The sequence below is a fragment of the Canis lupus genome, chromosome 9 (genome assembly GCF_011100685.1).
Source record: "Canis lupus familiaris isolate Mischka breed German Shepherd chromosome 9, alternate assembly UU_Cfam_GSD_1.0, whole genome shotgun sequence".
NCBI lineage: Eukaryota > Metazoa > Chordata > Mammalia > Carnivora > Canidae > Canis > Canis lupus.
Window position 1 is genome coordinate 23,128,565 of NC_049230.1, and position 20,888 is coordinate 23,149,452.

Here is a 20,888-nt window from a genome sequence, read left to right on the forward strand (position 1 = left end):
TGGAACTCGATCCCAGGACCATGGGATCACGACCTGAGCCACACAGGCGCCCACCAAAGATATTTGTGTTTTTGCGCCACTCTGGTCCTTAATCTTATGGCGATTCAGTTTGTTCCTTTGTAAAGTGTACCTAATCCTCATATTTCTGTAATCCGTCGTGAAAACCACATGTATTAACTTGCAAAAGAGAGCATTAAGACAAGCTTCTAGGTGACAGGAACCAGTCTCGTTGGGCTCACATGGAGCTTTGCATATATAATAAACACTTGAGAAATAGTGCATTGGCCGAGTAAATGAATAGCTGTCAAAGTTAAACAAAACAAAAAGATGGAATGACAGGGTCATCCATAGTTCTTTTCTCCTACTCTGAAACACCCAATGCAAAAACCCAAAGAGAATATTCTAGGGTTCAAGAGACTTAGATCTGAGTTCTGGGTCTAACTCTGCTTGGCTCTAGCTGAGCACCCATCTCTATCATCTGAACTTTCTTGGGGGCTAAATGCAGCTGAGGAAAGAGAGGAAGGGAAGCAAAACTTGCCACTTTTTCAAAACTACAGTTAGTGTGATCCTCATTTTATAGCTGAGAGAGGTGGCAAAAGTTGAAATTCCAGGTCTTTCTGACTTCAATATCTATGACTTCTCTGTCGTACCAAGCTTTCTTGTGCCCAAGGGACAGATCAAAACCCTGCTCAGTATTGGATCTGTTCATAGAACAATGCTGATGTGCTTTATTCTTACTCTCCCTCAATGTGATCAGAGAAACAGCTTAAGCTGCCCATCCATTTGTAGAACCCAGGGTGAGGAAAAGGAGTCAGTGTATCCATCCCACAGTCTCTCCTCTAGCAGGAGGAGACAGGAGGCTGGCCTTTATATTAGGGTCACTGAACCTGGGCAAATCTTCATTTTACTTCTCACCTCCCGTTTGAGGAGCAGGGTAAGGGGTAGGGTAGAGAGATAACAATTCCTCCTGCCATGAGAGACCTCTGCTCAGCACCTTGCAGCATCTCCAAACACCTGAGCAGTCCATCATTTGATTTCATTCTCCCTCATCCCCCTAAGAATCCCAGGTGACAAAGACTACAGTATCGGCAACCCCATTTTATAGGAGTGTAGTGACTTGTCCAGGACCACGTGACCAGAAAGAGCCTGAACCAAATTGACACCAGAGTTCCTTTCTTTCTTTTTTTCTTTTCTTTTTTTTTTTTTTTTTAAAGTTATCTCTGTATCCAGGGTGGGGCTCAAACTCACCACCCTGAGATCAAGAGCCACATGCTCTATGGACTGAGCCAGGCAGGTGCCCCAATACCAGTTTTTGACAGAATGCCCTACTTTTCTCTCCATAGGTTGTGGTGAGTGGAGTCCAGGCTTTGGATATTTGTCCCCAAATTAAGGATGAAGGGGGGGCAGTTCTAGATCAAAAGTCACTAGATCCGATTTTAGCCACTCTTTCATCTCCCACATTTCTTCTTCTTTCTTCTCTCTTCCAAGAAACAGGGACCTTGCCTTCTGGAAGTGCCTGGGGGGGATATGAGGGACAAAGGCAGAAGGACACCTGGGTCCCTGGGATTTCTGGTTGCTGTCTGTGTTGGAACTGCCTTTGGACATTCTCATCACCCCAGCATCAGCGTGAGCTTCAGCCTCCGAAGGCAGCGTCCTGCGGGAGGGAGAGGGGCCTTTCTGTTTGGTTCAAGGCAGCCTGGGCCCACACCGGGGAGAAAGGAGTTAAAGCCGGGTCCCAGGATCAACGGGATTGGGAAGTTCCGGCGGCCCAAACTGGAGTGGAATGGGCCGACCTGTGAAGGGAGAGCGGTTTGGGACGGAACGGGGGGGGGGGGGGGGGGGGGGCAATCCGCGCTTCACCTCCATCAGCGCTCAGCATCCACTGGTAAACCGCAGCCCCCGCCCCCAGCCCCAAGGCCGGGCTTCACTCCCCCCCCACGCCCCGCCGCAGGCGCTCTCGCCCGGGGCCAGTCCGAGGCCCGGCTCACCCCCTTCCAGGGCCGGGAGGGGCGTGCCTCCCTCCGGCCGCCCTCCCATTGTCTGCGCCGAGCGGGCGGAGGGGCTGCGAGGGGCGGGGCCGCGGCGGCGGCGGGAGGGCGGGCGGAGGGCGGGGCAGGTGGGAGCGGAGGGGGCGGGGGAGATGCTGAGCCCTCAGGGGCGGAGGAGGCGGCGGCGGCAGCGGAGGGAGCCGGAGGAGGGACGGGAGGCAGCGAGAGGGCAGCCGGCCGCCGGGCCAGGTGTCTGGAGCGGGCGCCGGCTGCGCTGCGCGGCTCTCGGTCCCGACGGCCTCTCTCATGCGCTGAGGGCGCCCGGCCGGGCCGGGCCGGCGGCGGGAGGAGAGGCTCCTCTCCATGGTCCAGAAGACCAGCATGTCCCGGAGCCCTTACCCGCCCTCCCAGGAGATCCCCATGGAGGTCTTCGACCCCAGCCCGCAGGTGAGGTGTGGCGGCCGGGCCCGAGGGCAGGGGGCCGCTCCCGCGGACCCCGGGGGTCGGCTCGGGGACGCGGGCGAGAAGGAGTTATGCGCCCGGCGGCGAGGGGCGAGGGGCGCCTGCGCACCCCCGGCCCCTGCCGGTTAATGATTGATGGGCGCCTGGCCGGGAGTTGGGCTGCGGTTTCTCGGAGCGGGAGGGGGCGGTCGGGCCGCCTGTCACCACGCCTCGGCTCCCCCGCGGCAGGGTCCTCGCTGCTCGGGGTACCTGCTGCAGGGATTGAGAGTGGGGAATCCGGGGGCTGACGGAGGCTGGAGAGCGAGCTCGGGCAAAGGGGGCGACGCAGAGCACGCTCGGGGGCGCCAGGCGGGGGTGGGTGGGGCGGGGGTGGCCCTGGGAGCTGGCCGAGGCGGGGGTCAGGGCGGTGCCAGCAGGCCTTCGGAGCCGCAGACGCTGGCCTTCGAGGGTGGGGAAGGGGTCGGCCCCGGGCTAGGCCCCCATCCCGGCACCTCAGCTACATCCTGTTGGACCACCTTCCCTCTCCCAACACCCACGTTATCTTTCCCTCTCTCCCCCCCTCCCCTTCCCAGCCTTAGAAAACGCCTCCAAAGTTTGGAAAGTTGGATGGATGCCAACTCACTGTCTTGGAAGGGAGGAGGCTATGTTACCTGGGGTTTGGGGGGAGAGGGTGTCTGCCGCCCCACCCCCAGTCACACTTTTCCTGGAGTTATCCCCAGGAAGGGGCATTCTTGGGTATGGTGCATACCCACGGAGTGACAAGCAGAGTCTGGGGTGACTGGTCAGGGTCTGGGGTGGTCATGTCAAGGGATTTCTCTGGGACAAGGCCATTCTCCAATCTGGCAGCACCCCAAGGCTGGGATACCATTAACTCTTTTCTTGCTGTGACCAGCCTGGAGCAACTGTAACCACCATGATAATGTGGTTGATGAGCTTGGTGTGTGGGGGGGTCAGGTTAGACCTAAAAATACCTCCTTTCTCCACCCCAGGCCCCTTGGAGCCTGGGAGGCAGCTGACTGGGGCCTTCCTTTCAGCTGTCCCTTGTCTCTCTGGGTGCCACTCCCTTTTCCCATCCTGGGGGTGGTGGTGGTGGTGGTGGAGGATCCTTTTAAGTTTGTAGGGATCCTCAATCCTAGAGGTTGGAGATATGTCTGGTTTGAGAGAAGGGGGTGAGAGGGTGGATTTTTGAAGGGTTCCTGGGTACCTTTCTCTCCCATCTATCCATGCTCCTTGTATTCAGGTCTGAGGAACCAGAGTCCCCAGTCTGATCATGTCTTATCTAGCTTCTCTGGCAAAGAAACTCTAGGATTGAGTCTGGGGACAAGAGCGTGGAGGGCCTGAACCCTCATCTCCCACCCCATCTAGCTTCTCTGGCAGAGAAACTCTGGACTGGCCTGGGCCAAGTGTGTATGTGAGTTAGGGAGGGCGAGGAAGCAGTCCCCTTGATAGGTGGCCTGGGAACACCTGAATGTGTGGCTGCTCCAGAGGTCAGGTAGTGTTCACTCCACCCAAGCCAGGAGCCCAGTGTGACTGAGTGGGCCTACCCCAGGGACTTTGAGGGCTGTGTCCTAAGCTTCTCTTGGGGTAGGGCCAAGGGGTGTTATGACTGTTGCAGCTCGGTAGGTACCATGGGCACCAGGCATGCGCAGTGGCAGCTAAGGGTTAGAGAGTGGAAGCTTGATCCTTCTCCCCCTTTGGGGAGAGGTGTGACCACTGTGAGGATGAAGAGGGGGCTGAGAAACAGTCTTGCCAGGGTTGGGGGGCGGGGTGCTGTTAATTCCACCCCTCCCCCATGACACTAGGCTGGGTTGAGGTTAGATGTTTCCTTTCCAAATACAGTTCCATGCCCCCCCCCCCCACAATCCCCTCCCCTGAAATGTAGTTTTGGGTCTCCCAAGAACTGAGAGCTGCCACTCCCCTCCCCACTCTGCGGAAAAATGAAGGCAAGATTCAGGCTCAGGGAAAGCCAAGCTGGGCTCGGGTTGGTGATTCCCCTTCACTCTGGGGGCCACAGGCACACTCAACCCCCCTCTGCTCCAGCTGATGGGGAGAAGGAGGGGTCTTTCCCCAGCTCCCTCTGCCGTCCTCACACTGCAGGCAGCCTCTCCCTTCCCCCGAGGCCTCTGCAGCCTGCCCGGCATCTTAATTAGCTTTGCTGCCTAATGAGCTTCCAGCTTCTCAGCGCCTCCCTGTTCCCAGACTCTCTGGCTTGGTTTGGGGGTTTCATGTGTGTTTCCTAAGACTCTCTCCCACTGTCCCCCACCCCAGGGCTGTGGTCTGGGCCCTTCCTCCCCCTCAGGCTGTACCATCTCTAGAAGAAGATGGGGGGTGGGGCTCTTCGGATCAGGGAATGATATTCCCAAAGCCTGGCTGTAGCTTGGGGCCTGATGGGATGAGGGTTGGGAACGGCCCTTTCTGATTCCACTCTTGTCCCTTTCTGGCCTCTCCAGGGCAAATACAGCAAGAGGAAAGGGCGGTTCAAAAGGTCAGATGGGAGCACGTCCTCGGATACGACATCCAACAGTTTTGTCCGCCAGGTAATGGAGAGGCTGGGCTGAGATGAAGGAGGTGGCTGGTTGGTGGAGACCAGCATTGGTAGCTGAGTCTGAGGCTTTCTCCAGGTACCCTCCCCTGTGTCATTTGCCCCCTGCCTGGAACCATCCCATCACCCTTAGCCCGTGACCTCTCCGGCACATACTGTCAGCCTGCACCCACTCCCTCAGCCCCCGCCCTGCCCCTCCCCCAGCTTCAGGCACCAGCCCCTGCTGCCTGCCTGCCTGCGTCATCTCATTCAGGGACAGCCTGGCCTGCCTCCTCCTAGCTTGCTTCAGGCTGTCACCCACTCCCCCTGCCGGCTGTCTGCTTCCATGTCCTCCCCCAGAACCTGTGACAGCGTGGGGTAGAGGCAGAGCCTAAGAAATGAGGAACCAGGTCCTTTGGGTCCCTGGAGCTTTGGTGAGGTATGGGTCAGGGAAACGCCCTCCTCACGTCCAGCTAACTGTTCTTAAATATGCTGAGAGAAGGTACGCTGGTTGGAGGAGGCCAGGGCAGGAGGGGGTTTTAGAGAGTAGCACCCCCGGCTGAAGGAGGCTGAATAGCTTTCTGGGGTCTTCTTTTCCCAGTCAGGAAGATGCCATTCTTCTCTCTGTTCTTAATGTCAACCCCAGGCCATCTCAGGCTCAGGGAGAGGCAGCCAGAGAGGCATGTGGTTGCTATGACTACAGAGCATCTCAACAAAACCTGGTACCCAAAAAAGGCGAGAGAGGCTTGGGATCAGACAAGGAAAGGGCGGATGCTGAAGAGGAAATGGGTAGGGCATATGAGAGCATAGGGCAGTAGGGAGGTCAGCCCCCCTTGGGCTGGAGAATGAGGGTGGTGCCCGGCAGATCCACGGCAGATTGTGGAGTGAGGCCCTTTTTGATTCTTCTATCTCCACAACACTTGGCATATGTGAGCCCAGGCCTGACTTGAGAGGGTCAGACAAGGGCCCTTCATCCCAGCATCTTCTAAGTACATAGACAGGAAGATCTTTCTTCAGTCTTTTCCTCATCCCTCCTGTTGCAGGGCTGGGCCAGGGCCAGTGCTGGGAGGAATGACGCTGTGCTCCGTGTAACTCCTCTTGACAGGAAAGAGCCTTGGTTCCTCCATTGTTTGCCACCCCAGGGGGTCAGACCCCAGCCTCCAGTCCTTCCTCCTCTCAGTTCTGAGTTCTGACCCCCGTAGGTGGCAGGGAGTGGGGGAGCAGGCCTTGCCACATCTCTGAGCTAAATATACCCTAGCAGTTTGCACATGTAGCAACTCTGCTTGTAACCTGAGCCCCCTGGGGGAACAGGCAGTTTGGGCCACCCCCTAGGCCAGCAGGGCCAGGCACTGAGGGCGCTGTGATGGAGGCGCCCAGCCGGACCCTCGTAGTGGTGAGCTAGGGATGGGGTGGGAGTTGGGGTGGGTGGGAGTAGCCCCAAAGGGAAAGCTGATGGGGGGGCCCTTACTCCAGCCTGTTTCTTTGCCTCCTCACTCTTTCCCTGCTCCTGCCATTTCTGATATGTCCATGTCTGTGCATGTCTGTGTGTATGTGCGCACACGCCTGTGAGTGCGTGCGCCCACGGGTCCGTAAGGATCAGTAAATGCCTCTCCGCCATTCTGTCTCTGGGTCTGTTTCTCTGGCTCTCTGGGCATCTGTCTTCCTGATTTTTAGTGTTCTCGTCAGGAGGAGTGGAGAGTAGTGAATTAGCTGGTTTTCACTCTCGTCTCTTTTCCATCTTCCATTAGTGATCCCACCCCTACCCCAGGCTTGCACCTTCACAAGCCTCCCATTTTTGTGATTTGGCTGGGAAAGGAGTGAGCAACCTCGCTAGCTAATGAGCTAGCTAATGACGGGGCCCTCTGGGGGAGGTGGGACTTTGTTTTCCCTCTTTTCCTAGGTCTTCTCCATACCAAGCTAATGGGCATTCCTGGCTAAGTGACCCTTGCAGGGCCTCAGGAAAGAACCCCCACATGTCTGTAGTCGTGCTCCTTCTCCCTATCATCTCCTGCCTTTATAGCAACACCACCACATTTGTGTAGTCACATAATTTCACACCTCCTGGCTTCTGCCCTCATGTGCCGCACATTGTCAGGAACACTGACACCGAGGGTGCCCCCCGTCTGTGCCTGTGTGCACCTTTATGCATGTAGTCATGCAAACCCAACACATACCAGAGAACACACCCTCCTATACTCACTTGAAGTTGCACATCCAAGCACGTCCGTGAATAAGCATGTTCATTGACACTTTGGATCTTACACATATGCCTGCATCCCTGAAGGAGTTCTTGTGCTCCGGGATGGTCAGTGTGGTCAAAGCCAGCTTCCTGGCATAGCCAGACTCCTGGGCCTGCTTAGACCCTCGCAGCCAGCAGCCCTGGTATGGAGAGAGCCCTGCCCCATGTCCTGCTCTTAACTTGCCTCTTTTGCCTGCACTACCCTAGGAATCTTATGTTCTCTTTAGGATCTTGTGAGAGCCTGAGGGTTGGGGCTCCTCTGATTCTGGCCAAGGAAGTAGTATTCTATCTTCCCTCACCTTTGAGCAAAAGATAGCAAAACTTTTGGTGGCCGCATCATGCAGAGCAGGCTGCCCACTGCCAACAGCACAGAGAACTCAGGCCTCTGCTGGTGACTGCCATCCCCGGAAGGACTCTGGGCTTCTTCCGAATCTATCTCAGCTGGTGCTGGGGGCAGGGAGGGAAGGAGGAACAGGGAGTGGAGCCTCGTCCCCTGGCACTCCTCCCCTGCGTTGTGCCCCTATCAGGTTCCCCCCCACACACACCCCTCCCTCGGGCCCCAGGCAGCTGTCCTTGGACCTGCTTTAACCCCCTGCTTGCTGCTGTCACCCTTCCTAGGGCCACAGTTTTCCCAGGGGCCTGCCAATCTCAGTCCCTGGCTCCTCTCATCTCATACCACCTTTTCCTAGCCTGTGTGGCATCACACTAGGCTGGCTGGAGCTCGAGACATCCATGATGGGTGGTACCTCTGTGCCTTCCGAGGCCCAGGAACTGAGAGGCAGTGCAGGCCCTGAGCCAGCCTGGTTCATTTTCAGGGCTCGGCGGAGTCCTACACCAGCCGACCATCGGACTCTGACGTGTCTCTGGAGGAGGACCGGGAAGCCCTAAGGAAAGAGGCAGAGCGCCAAGCATTAGCCCAGCTCGAGAAAGCTAAGGTGAGAAATAGAGAGTCGAGGGGCTGTGCTGGCACTATTTCCCCCCATTCCCAAGCCTTAGAGATGGCCTGGACAGACCCAGGGACTAGTCTTGACCCAGGCACTCCTCAGCTGGTGTACCCCAGGGCCTCGATGCGCCTCTGTCTTATAGCTGTAAAATGCGGGCTATACTATTTGCCTTCTTATATAGTGTAATAAGTACTTAATAGTGTTGCCACACATAATAGGAACTTGAGACTACTTCTTTCTGGAATCAGATGTCCTGGGCTGACCCTCATTAGCCGTCTGATTTCAGGCGAGCCACTTAACCTTTTTGAACTTTAGTCTCGTCATTCATTAAAATGAAGATAGTAATAGTAGTTAAATTTTTTTATTTTTTAAGATTTTAGTTAAAATTTTTTTTAAGTAATTGCTACACTCAACATGGGGCTTGAACTCCCAGCCCTGGGATCAAGAGTCGCATGCTCCACCAACTGATCGCGCCAGATGCCCCTAGTAGTTAACTTCCTAAGATTTTTGTGATAAATAAATGAGGTAATGTTTGTAAAATATGTCACATGGTACTTAGCACAGTAAACCATAGCTGCTGTTATTTTTTTTTTAAGATTATATTTATTTGAGACATAGCAAGAGAGAGAGAGAGCATGAGCAGGGGGAGAGGGAGAAGCAGACTCCCCACTGAGCAGGGAACCCCAAAATGAGGCTTGAACCCAGGACCCTGGGATCATGACCTGAGTCAAAGGCAGCACTTAACTGACTGAGCCACCCAGACGCTCTGCTGTCATTATTATTATTATTATTATTACTAATATTCTTTCTGGGTGTTACTCCAGGCTAATACTTACCATCCTCAGTGGCCCCCTCCATCTTGAGAAGGCTGAATTCTATTGTTTTTTATTTTATTTTATTTTATTTTTATTTTTTTTAATTTTATTTATTTATGATAGTCACAAAGAGAGAGAGAGAGGCAGAGACACAGGCAGAGGGAGAAGCAGGCTCCATGCACCGGGAGCCTGACGTGGGACTCGATCCCGGGTCTCCAGGATCGCGCCCTGGGCCAAAGGCAGGCGCCAAACCGCTGCGCCACCCAGGGATCCCCTCTATTGTTTTTTATTGTAAAATTTAATGCACATACAGGAAAACTACTTAAATCATTCAGTATACTTGTTAATGATCAACAAAACAAACCTTCACATCATCCTTACCCCAGGATGGTACATCTTGACTTAACCCTCTGGTTGTCATTCTCCCTGTTCACCTCTAGACCAAGCCGGTGGCATTTGCTGTGCGGACAAATGTCGGCTACAACCCATCTCCAGGGGATGAAGTGCCAGTGCAGGGAGTGGCCATCACCTTTGAGCCCAAGGACTTTCTGCACATCAAAGAGGTGGAGTGAGCGCTTCATATCTGGAAGGAGGGCAGGGTAGTGGGCATCAGGAGAGGGACAGCCAGAGCTCTAGTGGAAAAAGACTTCTGAACCCAACAGAGCTTGGCTGAATCTGCTGTATGACCTTAGACAAATCTCTACCTCCCTGAGCCTCTCTGATTTGCGTTGGTAAATGCGGTGGCAATGCCTAGGTCACACGGTTGTTGAGAGGGTTTGTGATGAGATGTGTCAGTGGAGCGGCAGTGTGTGGGCATATGTGGGTGTCAGCTTCCTTTCCTCTTGCTATCTTTCCAGAGGAGGGTGGGTGCATGGTGGGACAGGGATGTGCTGGGGCTGGGGTGGTCCATGGCCCAAGAGAACTCAGGTCATGAAGTTGTTCTGAGAACTGGGGGCTGTGCCAGGGGCTGGCTCTTTGAAGGTGCCACCCCCTGGGCAGCTTGGCAGGTCCCTGGTGGTTTCTCCCAAGGGCGGCTGCTGGCTTGCCCCTCCAACCTCTCTCTTGCTCTCTTCCACCTCACCTGCTATTGCTGTTTGCAGAAATATAATAATGACTGGTGGATTGGGCGACTGGTGAAGGAGGGCTGTGAGGTTGGCTTCATCCCCAGCCCTGTCAAGCTGGACAGCCTGCGCCTCCTGCAGGAACAGAAGCTGCGTCAGAATCGCCTCAGCTCCAGGTGTCTAGCTGGGGAACGCCGACAGACCATCTAGTTGGGACTGGGCCTCAAGGATTGACCCGTTCGTTGCCCTGAGGGCCCAGCCTCCTGTGATGTCACCAGTGGGGCTGGAGAATTTCCAGGAGAGTGGGGGGCAGGCAGCAAGTGAGAGAACAGGCTTCCCCCACCTCACGCCCACCCCTCTGCTCACAGCTCCATTTGCCTCTCTGCCCACACAGCAAATCAGGTGACAACTCCAGCTCCAGCCTAGGAGACGTGGTGACTGGCACCCGCCGCCCCACACCCCCTGCCAGTGGTAAGAGCTGCTGCCACCTTAGGGAACCGTGGGGTGGGGGTGGGGGGGTGGCTCCTGGGTGGGGTCGTCTCCCCACTGCCTGTCCCCTCCTTTCCCTGCAGTAGGGGGCACCCCAGTCCTGAGTCCTTCAAACACATCCAGCGGTACCCCCTCCGTGAAGAGTAGGATACCCCACAAGCTGGGCCTGTCAGCGCCCATTCTCTCATGTCTCTCCTTCCCGTTTCTTTGGTAGCTCCATCTCTCTGCCTGACTCCCCTGCCCCACCCCCATTCATTTCTCCTGGCTCTGTTCCATTCACCTCTTCTTCTTTCTTTTTCCCCCATCCCATCCCTGCCTTCTGTACTTGTGTCTCCATGTCCATCCCACTCCTCCCCACCTCGCCTCCCTCCTCTCTCCTGACTGCGGTCCAGGTAATGAGATGACTAACTTAGCCTTTGAACTAGACCCCCTAGAGCTAGACGACGAGGAGGCAGAGCTCGGGGAGCAGAGCGGCTCTGCCAAGACTAGTGTTAGCAGTGTCACCACCCCGCCACCCCATGGCAAACGCATCCCCTTCTTCAAGAAGGTAATTCTTGCTGGGCTCTGGCAAGAGGGCAGAGGGTCAGGGCCCAGCTTTTTGGCAGGGGGAGGGGCTGGAAAGGATTCGGATGCGGTACCGGCCAGATTCCATGGGGAGTAGGGCCTCCTGCCAAGGAGCGGGGAGGGTGGAATGGTAAGAATGGGCACATCCAGCTCCGCACACAGCCGTGCTCTGGCCCACCCCCAGGAAGGGATGTTTCTTGCAATCGAAGCACCCCTTCCCTTGGAAGGTCATACCCCCTTACCCCACCACCCCTGGAAGCAGGGTCTGGTGATGATGAAGCTGAGATAATCCATGTTTGCCCTCCACTCCTGCCTATGATGGGAAGAGTGGAATGGAGACCCTTCTTTGTCCTTCTTGGACTCCATGGGGCTAGGGTGGGCATGGGGTCTACTGGCTGCACTGTAGGACAGTGTAAGGAGCCCTTCAAACCAACAGGTTGGACTGCACTAGGGGCAGGAGATGGGCACCAAATTAGGGGCTGTCACCCTACTCAGATCTTTCTCAAGACCCAGAAAGGGGAAGGGTATGTCCAAATAGTCCCAAGTTCACTGGACTGACAGTCCTTCTCCCAGGCCTGGTCTAGGGCCATCTCTGGCTCCCCCTTGGCATGGGGTCCCGTCCCTTCTCTCTGGCTCTGTCTGTCACTAACACGCATGCCCTGTTATCTCTCCTCGTCCGTCCGCTCTCCCTCCCTCTCTTGTCCTGGCTCCTTCCTTGCCCTCTGCCCCTGCCTGGGTGCCCTTCCCTCTCTCCCCTGCCTCCCCACTCTTGGCAATCTCTGGACCCAGCCAAACAGAAGCAGAAGTCGGTGAGTATCACAGCTTTCTGTGTCCCCCTCTGCACCCCCTGGGATGAGCTAGTGGGACCTTCTAACACCCATTCTTGTGCCCTCCCCACCCATCCCCCACTTCCCTCACCCTTCCTGGTTCTCCTTGGCCATCCCTCCCCACCCTGACCTCGACCCCCACATCTGGGCTCTGGGAACAAGGGAGGAAAGGGTGCATGGGGGAGCCTGGAGGCTGCAGAAGAGGAGCTAATGCCATCTCCACTCTGGGGTTTCCCCTCCCTGCTTCCCCCTCAGACAGAGCATGTGCCCCCCTATGACGTGGTACCTTCCATGAGGCCCATCATCCTGGTGGGACCGTCGCTCAAGGGCTATGAGGTAGGAGCCCCTAGAGGGGAGTGGACCCAGAGGGGCCCAGGCCTCTAGACAGATGCTACGGAAAGTTTCAGACCCCAGGGAGATCTCCTGGAAGGGCCCAGATTCACAGAGTATCTCCCTAGAGGGCTGCAGACCTTCAGAGAAGCCCCCCAGAGGAGCCTGACCCACAGGGAGACTTACTCAGAAGGGTCCAGTCCCCCTCCCCCAAGATACCCCCAGAAGGGTCCTCCCAGAGAATCTATTTTTGGAATCAGAGACCCCATTGGAGGCTCCTCAGACCCAGAAGGAACACTGTACCTCTTCTAGGGGTCCATTTATCTCAGGAATTAAAGAAAATGGAATATAAGGATGTAAATACTTGGCAACCTACTCTTCTTGAGTGGCTTTAAATATCTGACCGTTCCCCCCCACCCCCTCCCCCACCCCTCAACCTCAGGTTACAGACATGATGCAGAAAGCTTTATTTGACTTCCTGAAGCATCGATTTGATGGCAGGTGAGACCTTGGGAGCTGGCTCCCCAATCCAACCGTGATCCTCTGCTGCTAGGGATGGGCTGGGTGGCCTGAATGATGATCCTGGGCCTCCATGGACCGAGGGCTAGGAGGCAGCCCTGGAGCCTGGGGAGTGGACAGAGCATTCAAGCCCACCCTGACCCCTCAATCCCCTTGCCCCATCCCTCAGGATTTCTATCACTCGTGTGACGGCAGACATTTCTCTGGCTAAGCGCTCAGTCCTCAATAACCCCAGCAAACACATCATCATTGAGCGCTCCAACACACGCTCCAGCCTAGGTGAGCCCACCCTTCATCCCCCCCACCCCCACCCCCACTTCTGGGCCCAGAAGTGTGTGTGTGTGTGTGTGTGTGTGTGTGTGTGTGTGTGTGTCTGGGGGGGTGGGGGGACGAACTCCAGAAGTGTGTGATTGTCCACTGCCTCTTGGGGAGACTCCCCACGTTCCCCCTTCCCCATGACTCCGTGTCCCCCAGCTGAGGTGCAGAGCGAGATTGAGCGAATCTTCGAGCTGGCCCGAACCCTTCAGTTGGTTGCCCTGGATGCTGACACCATCAACCACCCAGCCCAGCTCTCCAAGACCTCCCTGGCTCCCATCATTGTTTACATCAAGATCACCTCTCCAAAGGTGGGTGCAGGAGCCTGACCCTAGTGGGGACAGGAGTGCTGGAGTTGGGTGGCCTGTATTTAAATCTTAGCAACTGCTTATTAACTGTGTGACCGAATCTCCCTGAGTCTTATTTTCCTTCTCTGTAAAACTCTATCAAATGGACATTGTGAAGATTGAACCTAATGTGAATGCTTAGCACTTAGCCAAAGGTCTGGTATCATGTGCCTCATCATGTCTTAGCTAGTATAAATATCATTATTAGGGTCATGCAGGCCAGCCCCCTGGCTCCGCTCTGCTTGACCCTTGGTCCAGAAAAGAGAAATAATTCTGTGCTTTTTTTGTCGCAGTGTCACCCAACTACTTGGCAGTTGGGAGGTCTTTTCTGTCATTTGATTTTGTCCCTTTTTGCTGCACTGTCCTCGCTTGGACCTTGACAGAGACTAATCGGTAGGAAGACTGATTTACTTCTTTTTTACACACAGCTCTATGAGTTTTCCCTCCTTGACGTTAGTGGAGGTTTGAGGAATATGGAGGGAGAGTTTAGGGGAAGGATTTAAAGTGAGAAGACAGGGATCCCTGGGTGGCTCGGCAGTTTTGCGCCTGCCTTTGGCCCAGGGCGCAATCTTGGAGTCCCGGGATCGAGTCCCAAGTCGGGCTCCCAGCATGGAGCCTGCTTCTCCCTCCTCCTGTGTCTCTGCCTCTCTCTCTCTCTATGTCTATCATAAATAAATAAATCTTAAAAAAAATAAAAATAAAAAAATAAAGTGAGAAGACAGCCCTGGGTTCCAGCGTTTGCTTTGGTTGATTTAGTCATTCATTAAATTTTGTTTGATGGTGGTTTTGTTACTGAGCTTGGGATATTTGCAGGATTTATTTAGCCTCTGAGCCTCAATGTCTTCACCTATAAAATGGGCATCCAGGGGCACCTGTGGGTGGCTCAGAGGTTGAGCGTCTGCCTTTAGCTCAGGTCATGATCCCTGCAGGGAGCCTGCTTCTCCCTCTGCCTATGTCTCTGCCTCTTTCTCTGTGTCTCTCATGAATAAACAAACAAATAAATAAAATGGGCATCCAGATCCCTCCCTTGTTATTGTTGAAAGGATTTGAGGTAATGATGTAAAGAGCCCAGAGTTCTCTCTAATTCATGATGGACAACTGAGGGTGGTAACTGTTACCATTTCGTGGACATACCCTATGAGCGGAGCACCCAGTTACCCTAACGTTTCTGAGTCCTGAGTTTCTAATGAGTGGAAAGAGGATGATAGGATGGAAGTACTTCCTGGGGTGGTTGAAAGGATCAAAGGAGATAATGGATATGAAAACACTTTGTGAGCTGGAAAGTAACAGATACTTCTGTTTCTCCCAGGGGCACTGGCTGAGGTATGGGGTGGGGACTCTGAAGCTAGAGTGTCTGCAGAGTTAATGCAGCAGTCCTGCTACTCCCCAGCTCTGTGCTCCTTTGGCAAGTCACCTAACTCTTCTGTGCCCATTTCCAAACCTGCAAAATAGAGGTCCTCACATGGTGGTTGTGAGGGTTAAATAGATGAATTAATCGTGCAAAGTGCCTAGGACCTACTAAGCAATATAGACTTTTTTTTTTTTTTAAGATTTTTGTTTTGAAATAGTTCCAAATCTAGAGAAGAGTTCCCAGAATGGTACCAAGAACTGCCATTCTTTGAATGCCCTTCACTCAGATTCACTAAAATTTATTTATTTATTTATTTTAGAAGATTTTATTTATTTATTCATGAGAAACAGGAGAGAGAGAGAGGCAGAGACACAGGCAGAAGGAGAAGCAGGCTCCATGTAGGGAGCCTGACGCAGGACTCAATCTTGGGTCTCCAGGATTACATCCTGGGCGAAGGTGGCGTTAAACCGCTGAGCCACCGGGCTGCCCAGATTCACTAATTTTTAGCAGCTTTATTGAGATAATTCACACACCATTCAATACAGCCACTTAAAGTTTATTGTTCAGTTTTCTTCATTCACTAATTTTGAATATTTTGCCACATTTATTTTATCTTCATGTATTATGTATATGTGTATATGTACTTTTTTTTTCTGAATCATTTGAGAATAGGTTGTAGATATCATGTCTTGATTGCTAAATACTTCAACGTCTTAAGAACGAGGACGTTTAGCTATATAATGACCGTAGAGTTGCCAAACTCAGTAGTCCTTCATTTTTCATCAGTTGTCCCAATGATGGCCTTTATGGCAATTTCTCCCTCAATCCAGGATCAGTGTTACATTTAATTGCTTTATCTCTTTAGCATTCTTTTTTTTTTTTTTTAATATTTATTTGAGAGAGTATGTGTGAGCACATGAGTAGGGGGAGGGGCTGAGAGAGAGGGAGAAGCAGACTCCTTGCCGAGCAGGGAGCCTGGGGGGGGGGGGGGGGGCTCGTCCCAGGACCCTGAGATCATGACCTGAGCCCAAGGCAGACGCTTAACCGAGTGAGCCTCCCAGGTACCCTTCTTTTTAGGATTTTTATTTCTTTCTTGGATTTTTCTGACACTGATGTTTTTTAAGAGTACAGACCACTGATTTTGTAGACTGTTCCTCAAGCTGGGTTTGCTTGATATTTCCTTGTGTGAGGCTGAGGCTTTTTGTTGGTGGTAGAAATATCACCAAAGCGACGGTATCTTTCTGAGGGTGTTGTATCAGGAGACATGCGGTGTCTGTTGTGTTGTTGGTGATGTTACCTTTGATCACTTAGTTAAGGTCATGGCTTTCTGTTTAGCTATTATTACCATTGTCATTATTGCTATGGAGTTGAAAATAATAATAGTGGCGACCTCATGAGGTTATTGTCAGGACTAAATGATCTGATCATGTGGAAACCACAGAATAGTGGCTGTTGGCAGCAAGTGTCCTATCAAAGATGGCTGTCGCTGTTCATATGGGGCTGCCAGTCTGGAGAGTGAAGCCTTTAAAGAAGGTGAGAGGGATCAGGAAGGCAAATCACTGCTTTTCAAATAGCCACTTCACAGGAAAGGCTGGCATGAGTCTGGGAGAGAGCCTGAGCATTGTGGAAGGATGGACGCAGGACTGGTAGGTCATTTCAGAAGATGTGGCCGGGCCTGAGAGTCATCTGGCTCCAACCAGGCCCTACTTGTCTGACTTGGAACATGGCACAGTCCCTCCAGCTCCTCCCCTCTCCCCCCAAACTAGGTACTTCAGAGGCTCATCAAATCCCGAGGGAAGTCTCAGTCCAAACACCTCAACGTCCAAATAGCGGCCTCAGAGAAGCTGGCGCAGTGTCCCCCCGTGAGTGCTCAGACCCTGGGAAAGGGAGGAATTTTGGGTTCTCCTGTTTCCTCTGACTTGCATGAGAGACAGAGTGGCCAGGAGCACCGGGGTGGGGTCAATGGGTGCCAACTGTTCTTCTGGGAAAAGAGTCCCGGAAGGCCTGCTTCCCGGTGGGGAGTCAAGGCGGCCTCCAGCCCTGGAGACTCAGACTGTCTGGGTGCCAAGACCTTTTGTAGTTCTGCCAATGTACATATCTGAGAGTCCTCCTCTTTCTGGAAGTCTAGAGGTTTCTTTTTAACTTTGTCCTTCAACCCTTTGACTCCACCCACTGCACCCAGGCCACACCCTTACCCCCTTGATCACGCCCAGCTCATCCCAGCCCTGCCCCTAACCCCGCCTCCGCAGGAAATGTTTGACATCATTCTGGACGAGAACCAATTGGAGGATGCCTGCGAGCACTTGGCCGAATACTTGGAAGCCTATTGGAAGGCCACACACCCGCCCAGCAGCACTCCGCCCAATCCGCTGCTGAATCGTACCATGGCTACTGCAGCTTTGGCCTCCAGCCCTGCCCCTGTCTCCAACCTCCAGGTACAGGTGCTCACCTCCCTCAGGAGAAATCTCAGCTTCTGGGGCGGGCTGGAGGCCTCGCAGCGGGCCAGGTCCGTGCCCCAGCAGCAGGAGCACGCCATGTAGGTGTCCTACCTGTTTCCCCTCCTGCCCAAGGCTCGGAACTGGAGCTCAGGGAACACGGGGAAGGAAGGGAAGAGCTTTATTTTGTAAAAAATGTGGTGAGTGGCAGCTTCTGGTGTCTGTGGTTTTTGATGGGATTGGGGCTGGCTGGTGGTGCCTTCCTGGGCCTGGTCTCATAGGACTACACCTGCTGCCTTAGGGGCTTCTGGCTATGAGGCCTGATTCGGGCCTTATAAGACAAATAATTAGGAAGAAAACATAAGGAAGACTGATATTTTCATGCACTGGACTCCACACCCATTAATTTATTTACTTTTTTATGTTCATTTTTTTTTAAAGTAATCTCTATACCTGATGTGGGGCTGGAACTCGTGACCCCAGGATCAAGAGTTGCATGCTCTACCAACTGAGCCAGCCACGTGCCCCCTTACCCAATATTTTAGACTCAACAGAGCAAGGGCCGTCTGACCCAGGCAATCCCACAGAGCAGGGCCATTAAACCCAGAGAGACTGTCCCTTCTCTTAGAGCCCTAATCCTGGGAGTTTCCCTCAGAGGGTACCCAGGATGAAGCATCTTCTATGAATTGATGCCCTACCTTCCATCCCTCTCCCAGTGAAACAGATTCCAGGAAAGGCCCTTCTATGGGTGCCCTGCCCTGGCAGCTGCTTCCCATCTCTGAGTTCACACCATTAAGTATTTGGTTCTAGATAACAGCCGGGAGAAAGCCATGAAGTCATTCTAAGACCGTTGCTTTTCAGGTTTGTTTTCAGTAACAGAGCTCATTTGTTCATTGAAACCTCTAAGGAAGCCCAGTATATAAAGTGTCCTTGCTCTGCTCAGAGGGAGCTGGTGGCTTGGCTTCCATTTCACCTCCATAGGGACCCCTGAAGCACTTTTGTGCCCTTTCCGCGACCTCAGGTCTCCAGGGAACAGCTTGGAAACTGCTGGTTTAATCCTCATCATACCACCACAGAGAAACTGGGCCATAGAGAGGAGAGTCATTTGCTCAGGGTCAGACAGCTTGAAGTGGCAGGGGATGGGACTTGAACTCAGGCCTTCTGGCACCCCACCCAGCCTCCCCATGATGGCAGTGACCATCAGATCAGCTTTATGTGGCATTCGGTGCTGAGAATGTTGGGCCACCTCATTGTCTCTGGGGAGAGGGTGGTGGTGATGGGGGTGGAGACCCATCAGCTTTCCCCAGCCTGCTGCTTTGATTTTTTGCTGGGGGCAGGAGAGGAATCTTATCAACCTGGGGAATGGATGGGGGAAGTATGGGGCTCTGGAAACCTATGATAGGGTCTGGTTTGGGTTGAAGGAGTGGGGGTTAGTGAGCTCTAGCTGAAATCCCCCTAGTATATTTGGAAAACTGGGGCAGTGACTAACCCAATCAACCGCTAATGAAGTGTTAATGATGATAGTGCCCAAGACAGCATTAATGACGTGCATTGAGGAAGCAATGACTAATTATTCATGGGCTCTCTGCCATGATTACTGGAAGAGTTCATGCCTCCTCATGCCTTATGAAGGATGGGTGCCTCCTGTCCCAATAGAGGAGCAAATGCCCTGAGGTCTGTCCTCTGGCTGGGCCATAGAGCCATTTGGCAGGCTGCCCATCCCCTAGAGCCAGCACCCACCTCCTTTAGCCAGACTGGGTGTCTTGGTGCCATCACTAACCTGCCTTGCTTTGTTGTGTCTTTCTCACCCCTGCCTGACCTGCATGGTGTGTGCTGTCCATCTGCTAACCAGGGACCCTACCTTGCTTCCGGGGACCAGTCGCTGGAGCGGGCCACCGGGGAGCACGCCAGCGTGCACGAGTACCCCGGGGAGCTGGGCCAGCCCCCAGGCCTTTACCCCAGCAGCCACCCACCAGGCCGGGTGGGCACCCTGCGGGCACTGTCTCGCCAAGACACGTTTGATGCCGACACCCCTGGCAACCGAAACTCTGCCTACACGGAGCTGGGAGACTCATGTGTGGACATGGAAACTGACCCCTCCGAGGGGCCAGGGCTTGGAGACCCTGCAGGGGGCAGCACCCCACCCGCCCGACAGGGATCCTGGGAGGATGAGGAAGAAGACTACGAAGAAGAGCTGACCGACAACCGGAACCGTGGCCGGAATAAGGCCCGCTACTGCGCAGAGGGCGGGGGTCCAGTTTTGGGGCGCAACAAGAATGAGCTGGAAGGCTGGGGGCGAGGTGTCTATATCCGCTGAGAAGCAGGGTCCACGCAGTGGGGGGAAGGGCTCTGAGCCCTGGGAGGGGAGGGACCAAGGGGCTCACCACCAGGGATGTATCTTTCCTCCAGGGGGCACTGTCTCCCTCTCAGATGCCTTTGCTCGATGTTGGGGGGTTTCTTTGGTGGTAGCATCCCAGCTCTTGGGATTCCCTTAAGCCTCAGCTGTAGGTTTTCACTTAACCTGCTGTGGATGGATCGGGGGATGCCCACCTTTCTGCAGTGTCCCTTTCTCACACGTCAGGGGGCGCTCTCCCCTCACTCCCAGAGAAAAGGTGCACTTCCTTAACTCTTTCTACTTGGGGCTCTAAATAAGGGTCCTAAATGGGGTAGCCCTTTCTTTTCCCCACCTGGAGTATTTGGGAAGGGTGAGGGGGCTTTTCCTGGAGAGGGAGACCACAGACTTTCCCATGAGGGCTCTCTTCCCCAAACCCCAGATCCAGGCTCCTTCACCATGCCTATCCCTCTCCCAGCTTTCTGGCAGCATTGTCTGGTGGGTGAAAGGTGTAGACTGGAAGCCCCATGGGGATTGTCTTGGGGAGCAGTCTGAATGGACAGCGGCAGGCATCAAATGGAGTGCCTGCTCTCTGGAGGTACTGCTACCCACCTCACCACTTTCATGCCTCGGCCTTCGCCTACCCCAGGAATGAGCTTTGCCTATGATGTCCCTTGCCTACTGCCATCAGAAGAGGGGGCCCCTCTGTGTCTGAGCCCCCCACCCCTTTTCACTTGGGTGTGGCACCCATGGAACACTCTCCGCCTCATTTTGAAACCAAAAAACTGCCCCTTCACTGTCACCGGGAGGCCCCGGGGGAGAGGCCCTGCGGGTTGGTGCCCAAGAGGCGATCAACACCCCGGGGGGTTGCCTTGGGACCTCGGATCTCCCCTGGGGGGCTTGGCTGCTGCTGCTGCTCTGTATTTGCCTCTTGTGATCCCATCCTTTACCCCTGTCCACTTCCCCCAGGAGAGGCCTTGGTCCCTCCTCTGCCCACCTCCCTCCTGAGTGTTCCTCTGCCTAGCATCCTTACAGCCCAGCAGCCCTGCCCCTCCCCAGCACCCAGCTGGGCCAGAGAGAGCCGACTGTGCCAACGAGGACTGGGCCCTGCCCAGCTGCCCGCCTCAGGGACGGGCACCTCATGCCCGTCTCGCCACCTCCTGTGCCAATGTTGTCCCACCCCCCGCCGGGGGTGGGGTGCAGCTTCCACTTACCGGTTAGAAGACACCACTGCCCAACCTTTCCCCCTCCCTGTCTGGTGTCCTGTGCCCCTACCTGTCTGTCTGTCCGTCTGTACCCCCCTAGAAGTATTTTGCCACATATAAAACCGCCGTCCTGTCCTTTGCAGC

General features: G+C 54.3%; 1 protein-coding gene across 4 annotated transcripts; it reads left to right on the forward strand.

Moving 5' to 3' along the window:
• The first annotated feature begins 2,168 nt into the window (after nt 1-2,168).
• Nucleotides 2,169-20,884, forward strand: CACNB1 (calcium voltage-gated channel auxiliary subunit beta 1). Of its 4 annotated transcripts, none has more exons than XM_038547449.1 (14): nt 2,169-2,435; nt 4,901-4,987; nt 8,026-8,145; nt 9,410-9,532; nt 10,070-10,206; nt 10,425-10,501; nt 10,912-11,066; nt 12,166-12,246; nt 12,683-12,741; nt 12,929-13,038; nt 13,234-13,385; nt 16,539-16,634; nt 17,022-17,207; nt 19,060-20,884. In XM_038547449.1, exons 1-14 carry the CDS (start codon nt 2,352-2,354, stop codon nt 19,522-19,524), a joined length of 1,932 nt encoding a protein of 643 aa, XP_038403377.1. In that variant the 5' UTR covers nt 2,169-2,351; the 3' UTR covers nt 19,525-20,884. The 4 variants fall into 4 exon arrangements, with proteins under 4 accessions (XP_038403377.1, XP_038403378.1, XP_038403380.1 ...); XM_038547450.1 differs by lacking the exon at nt 10,912-11,066 and adding an exon at nt 11,873-11,892; XM_038547452.1 differs by lacking the exon at nt 19,060-20,884 and having other exon boundaries at nt 17,022-17,417.
• The last annotated feature ends 4 nt before the right edge of the window (nt 20,885-20,888 follow it).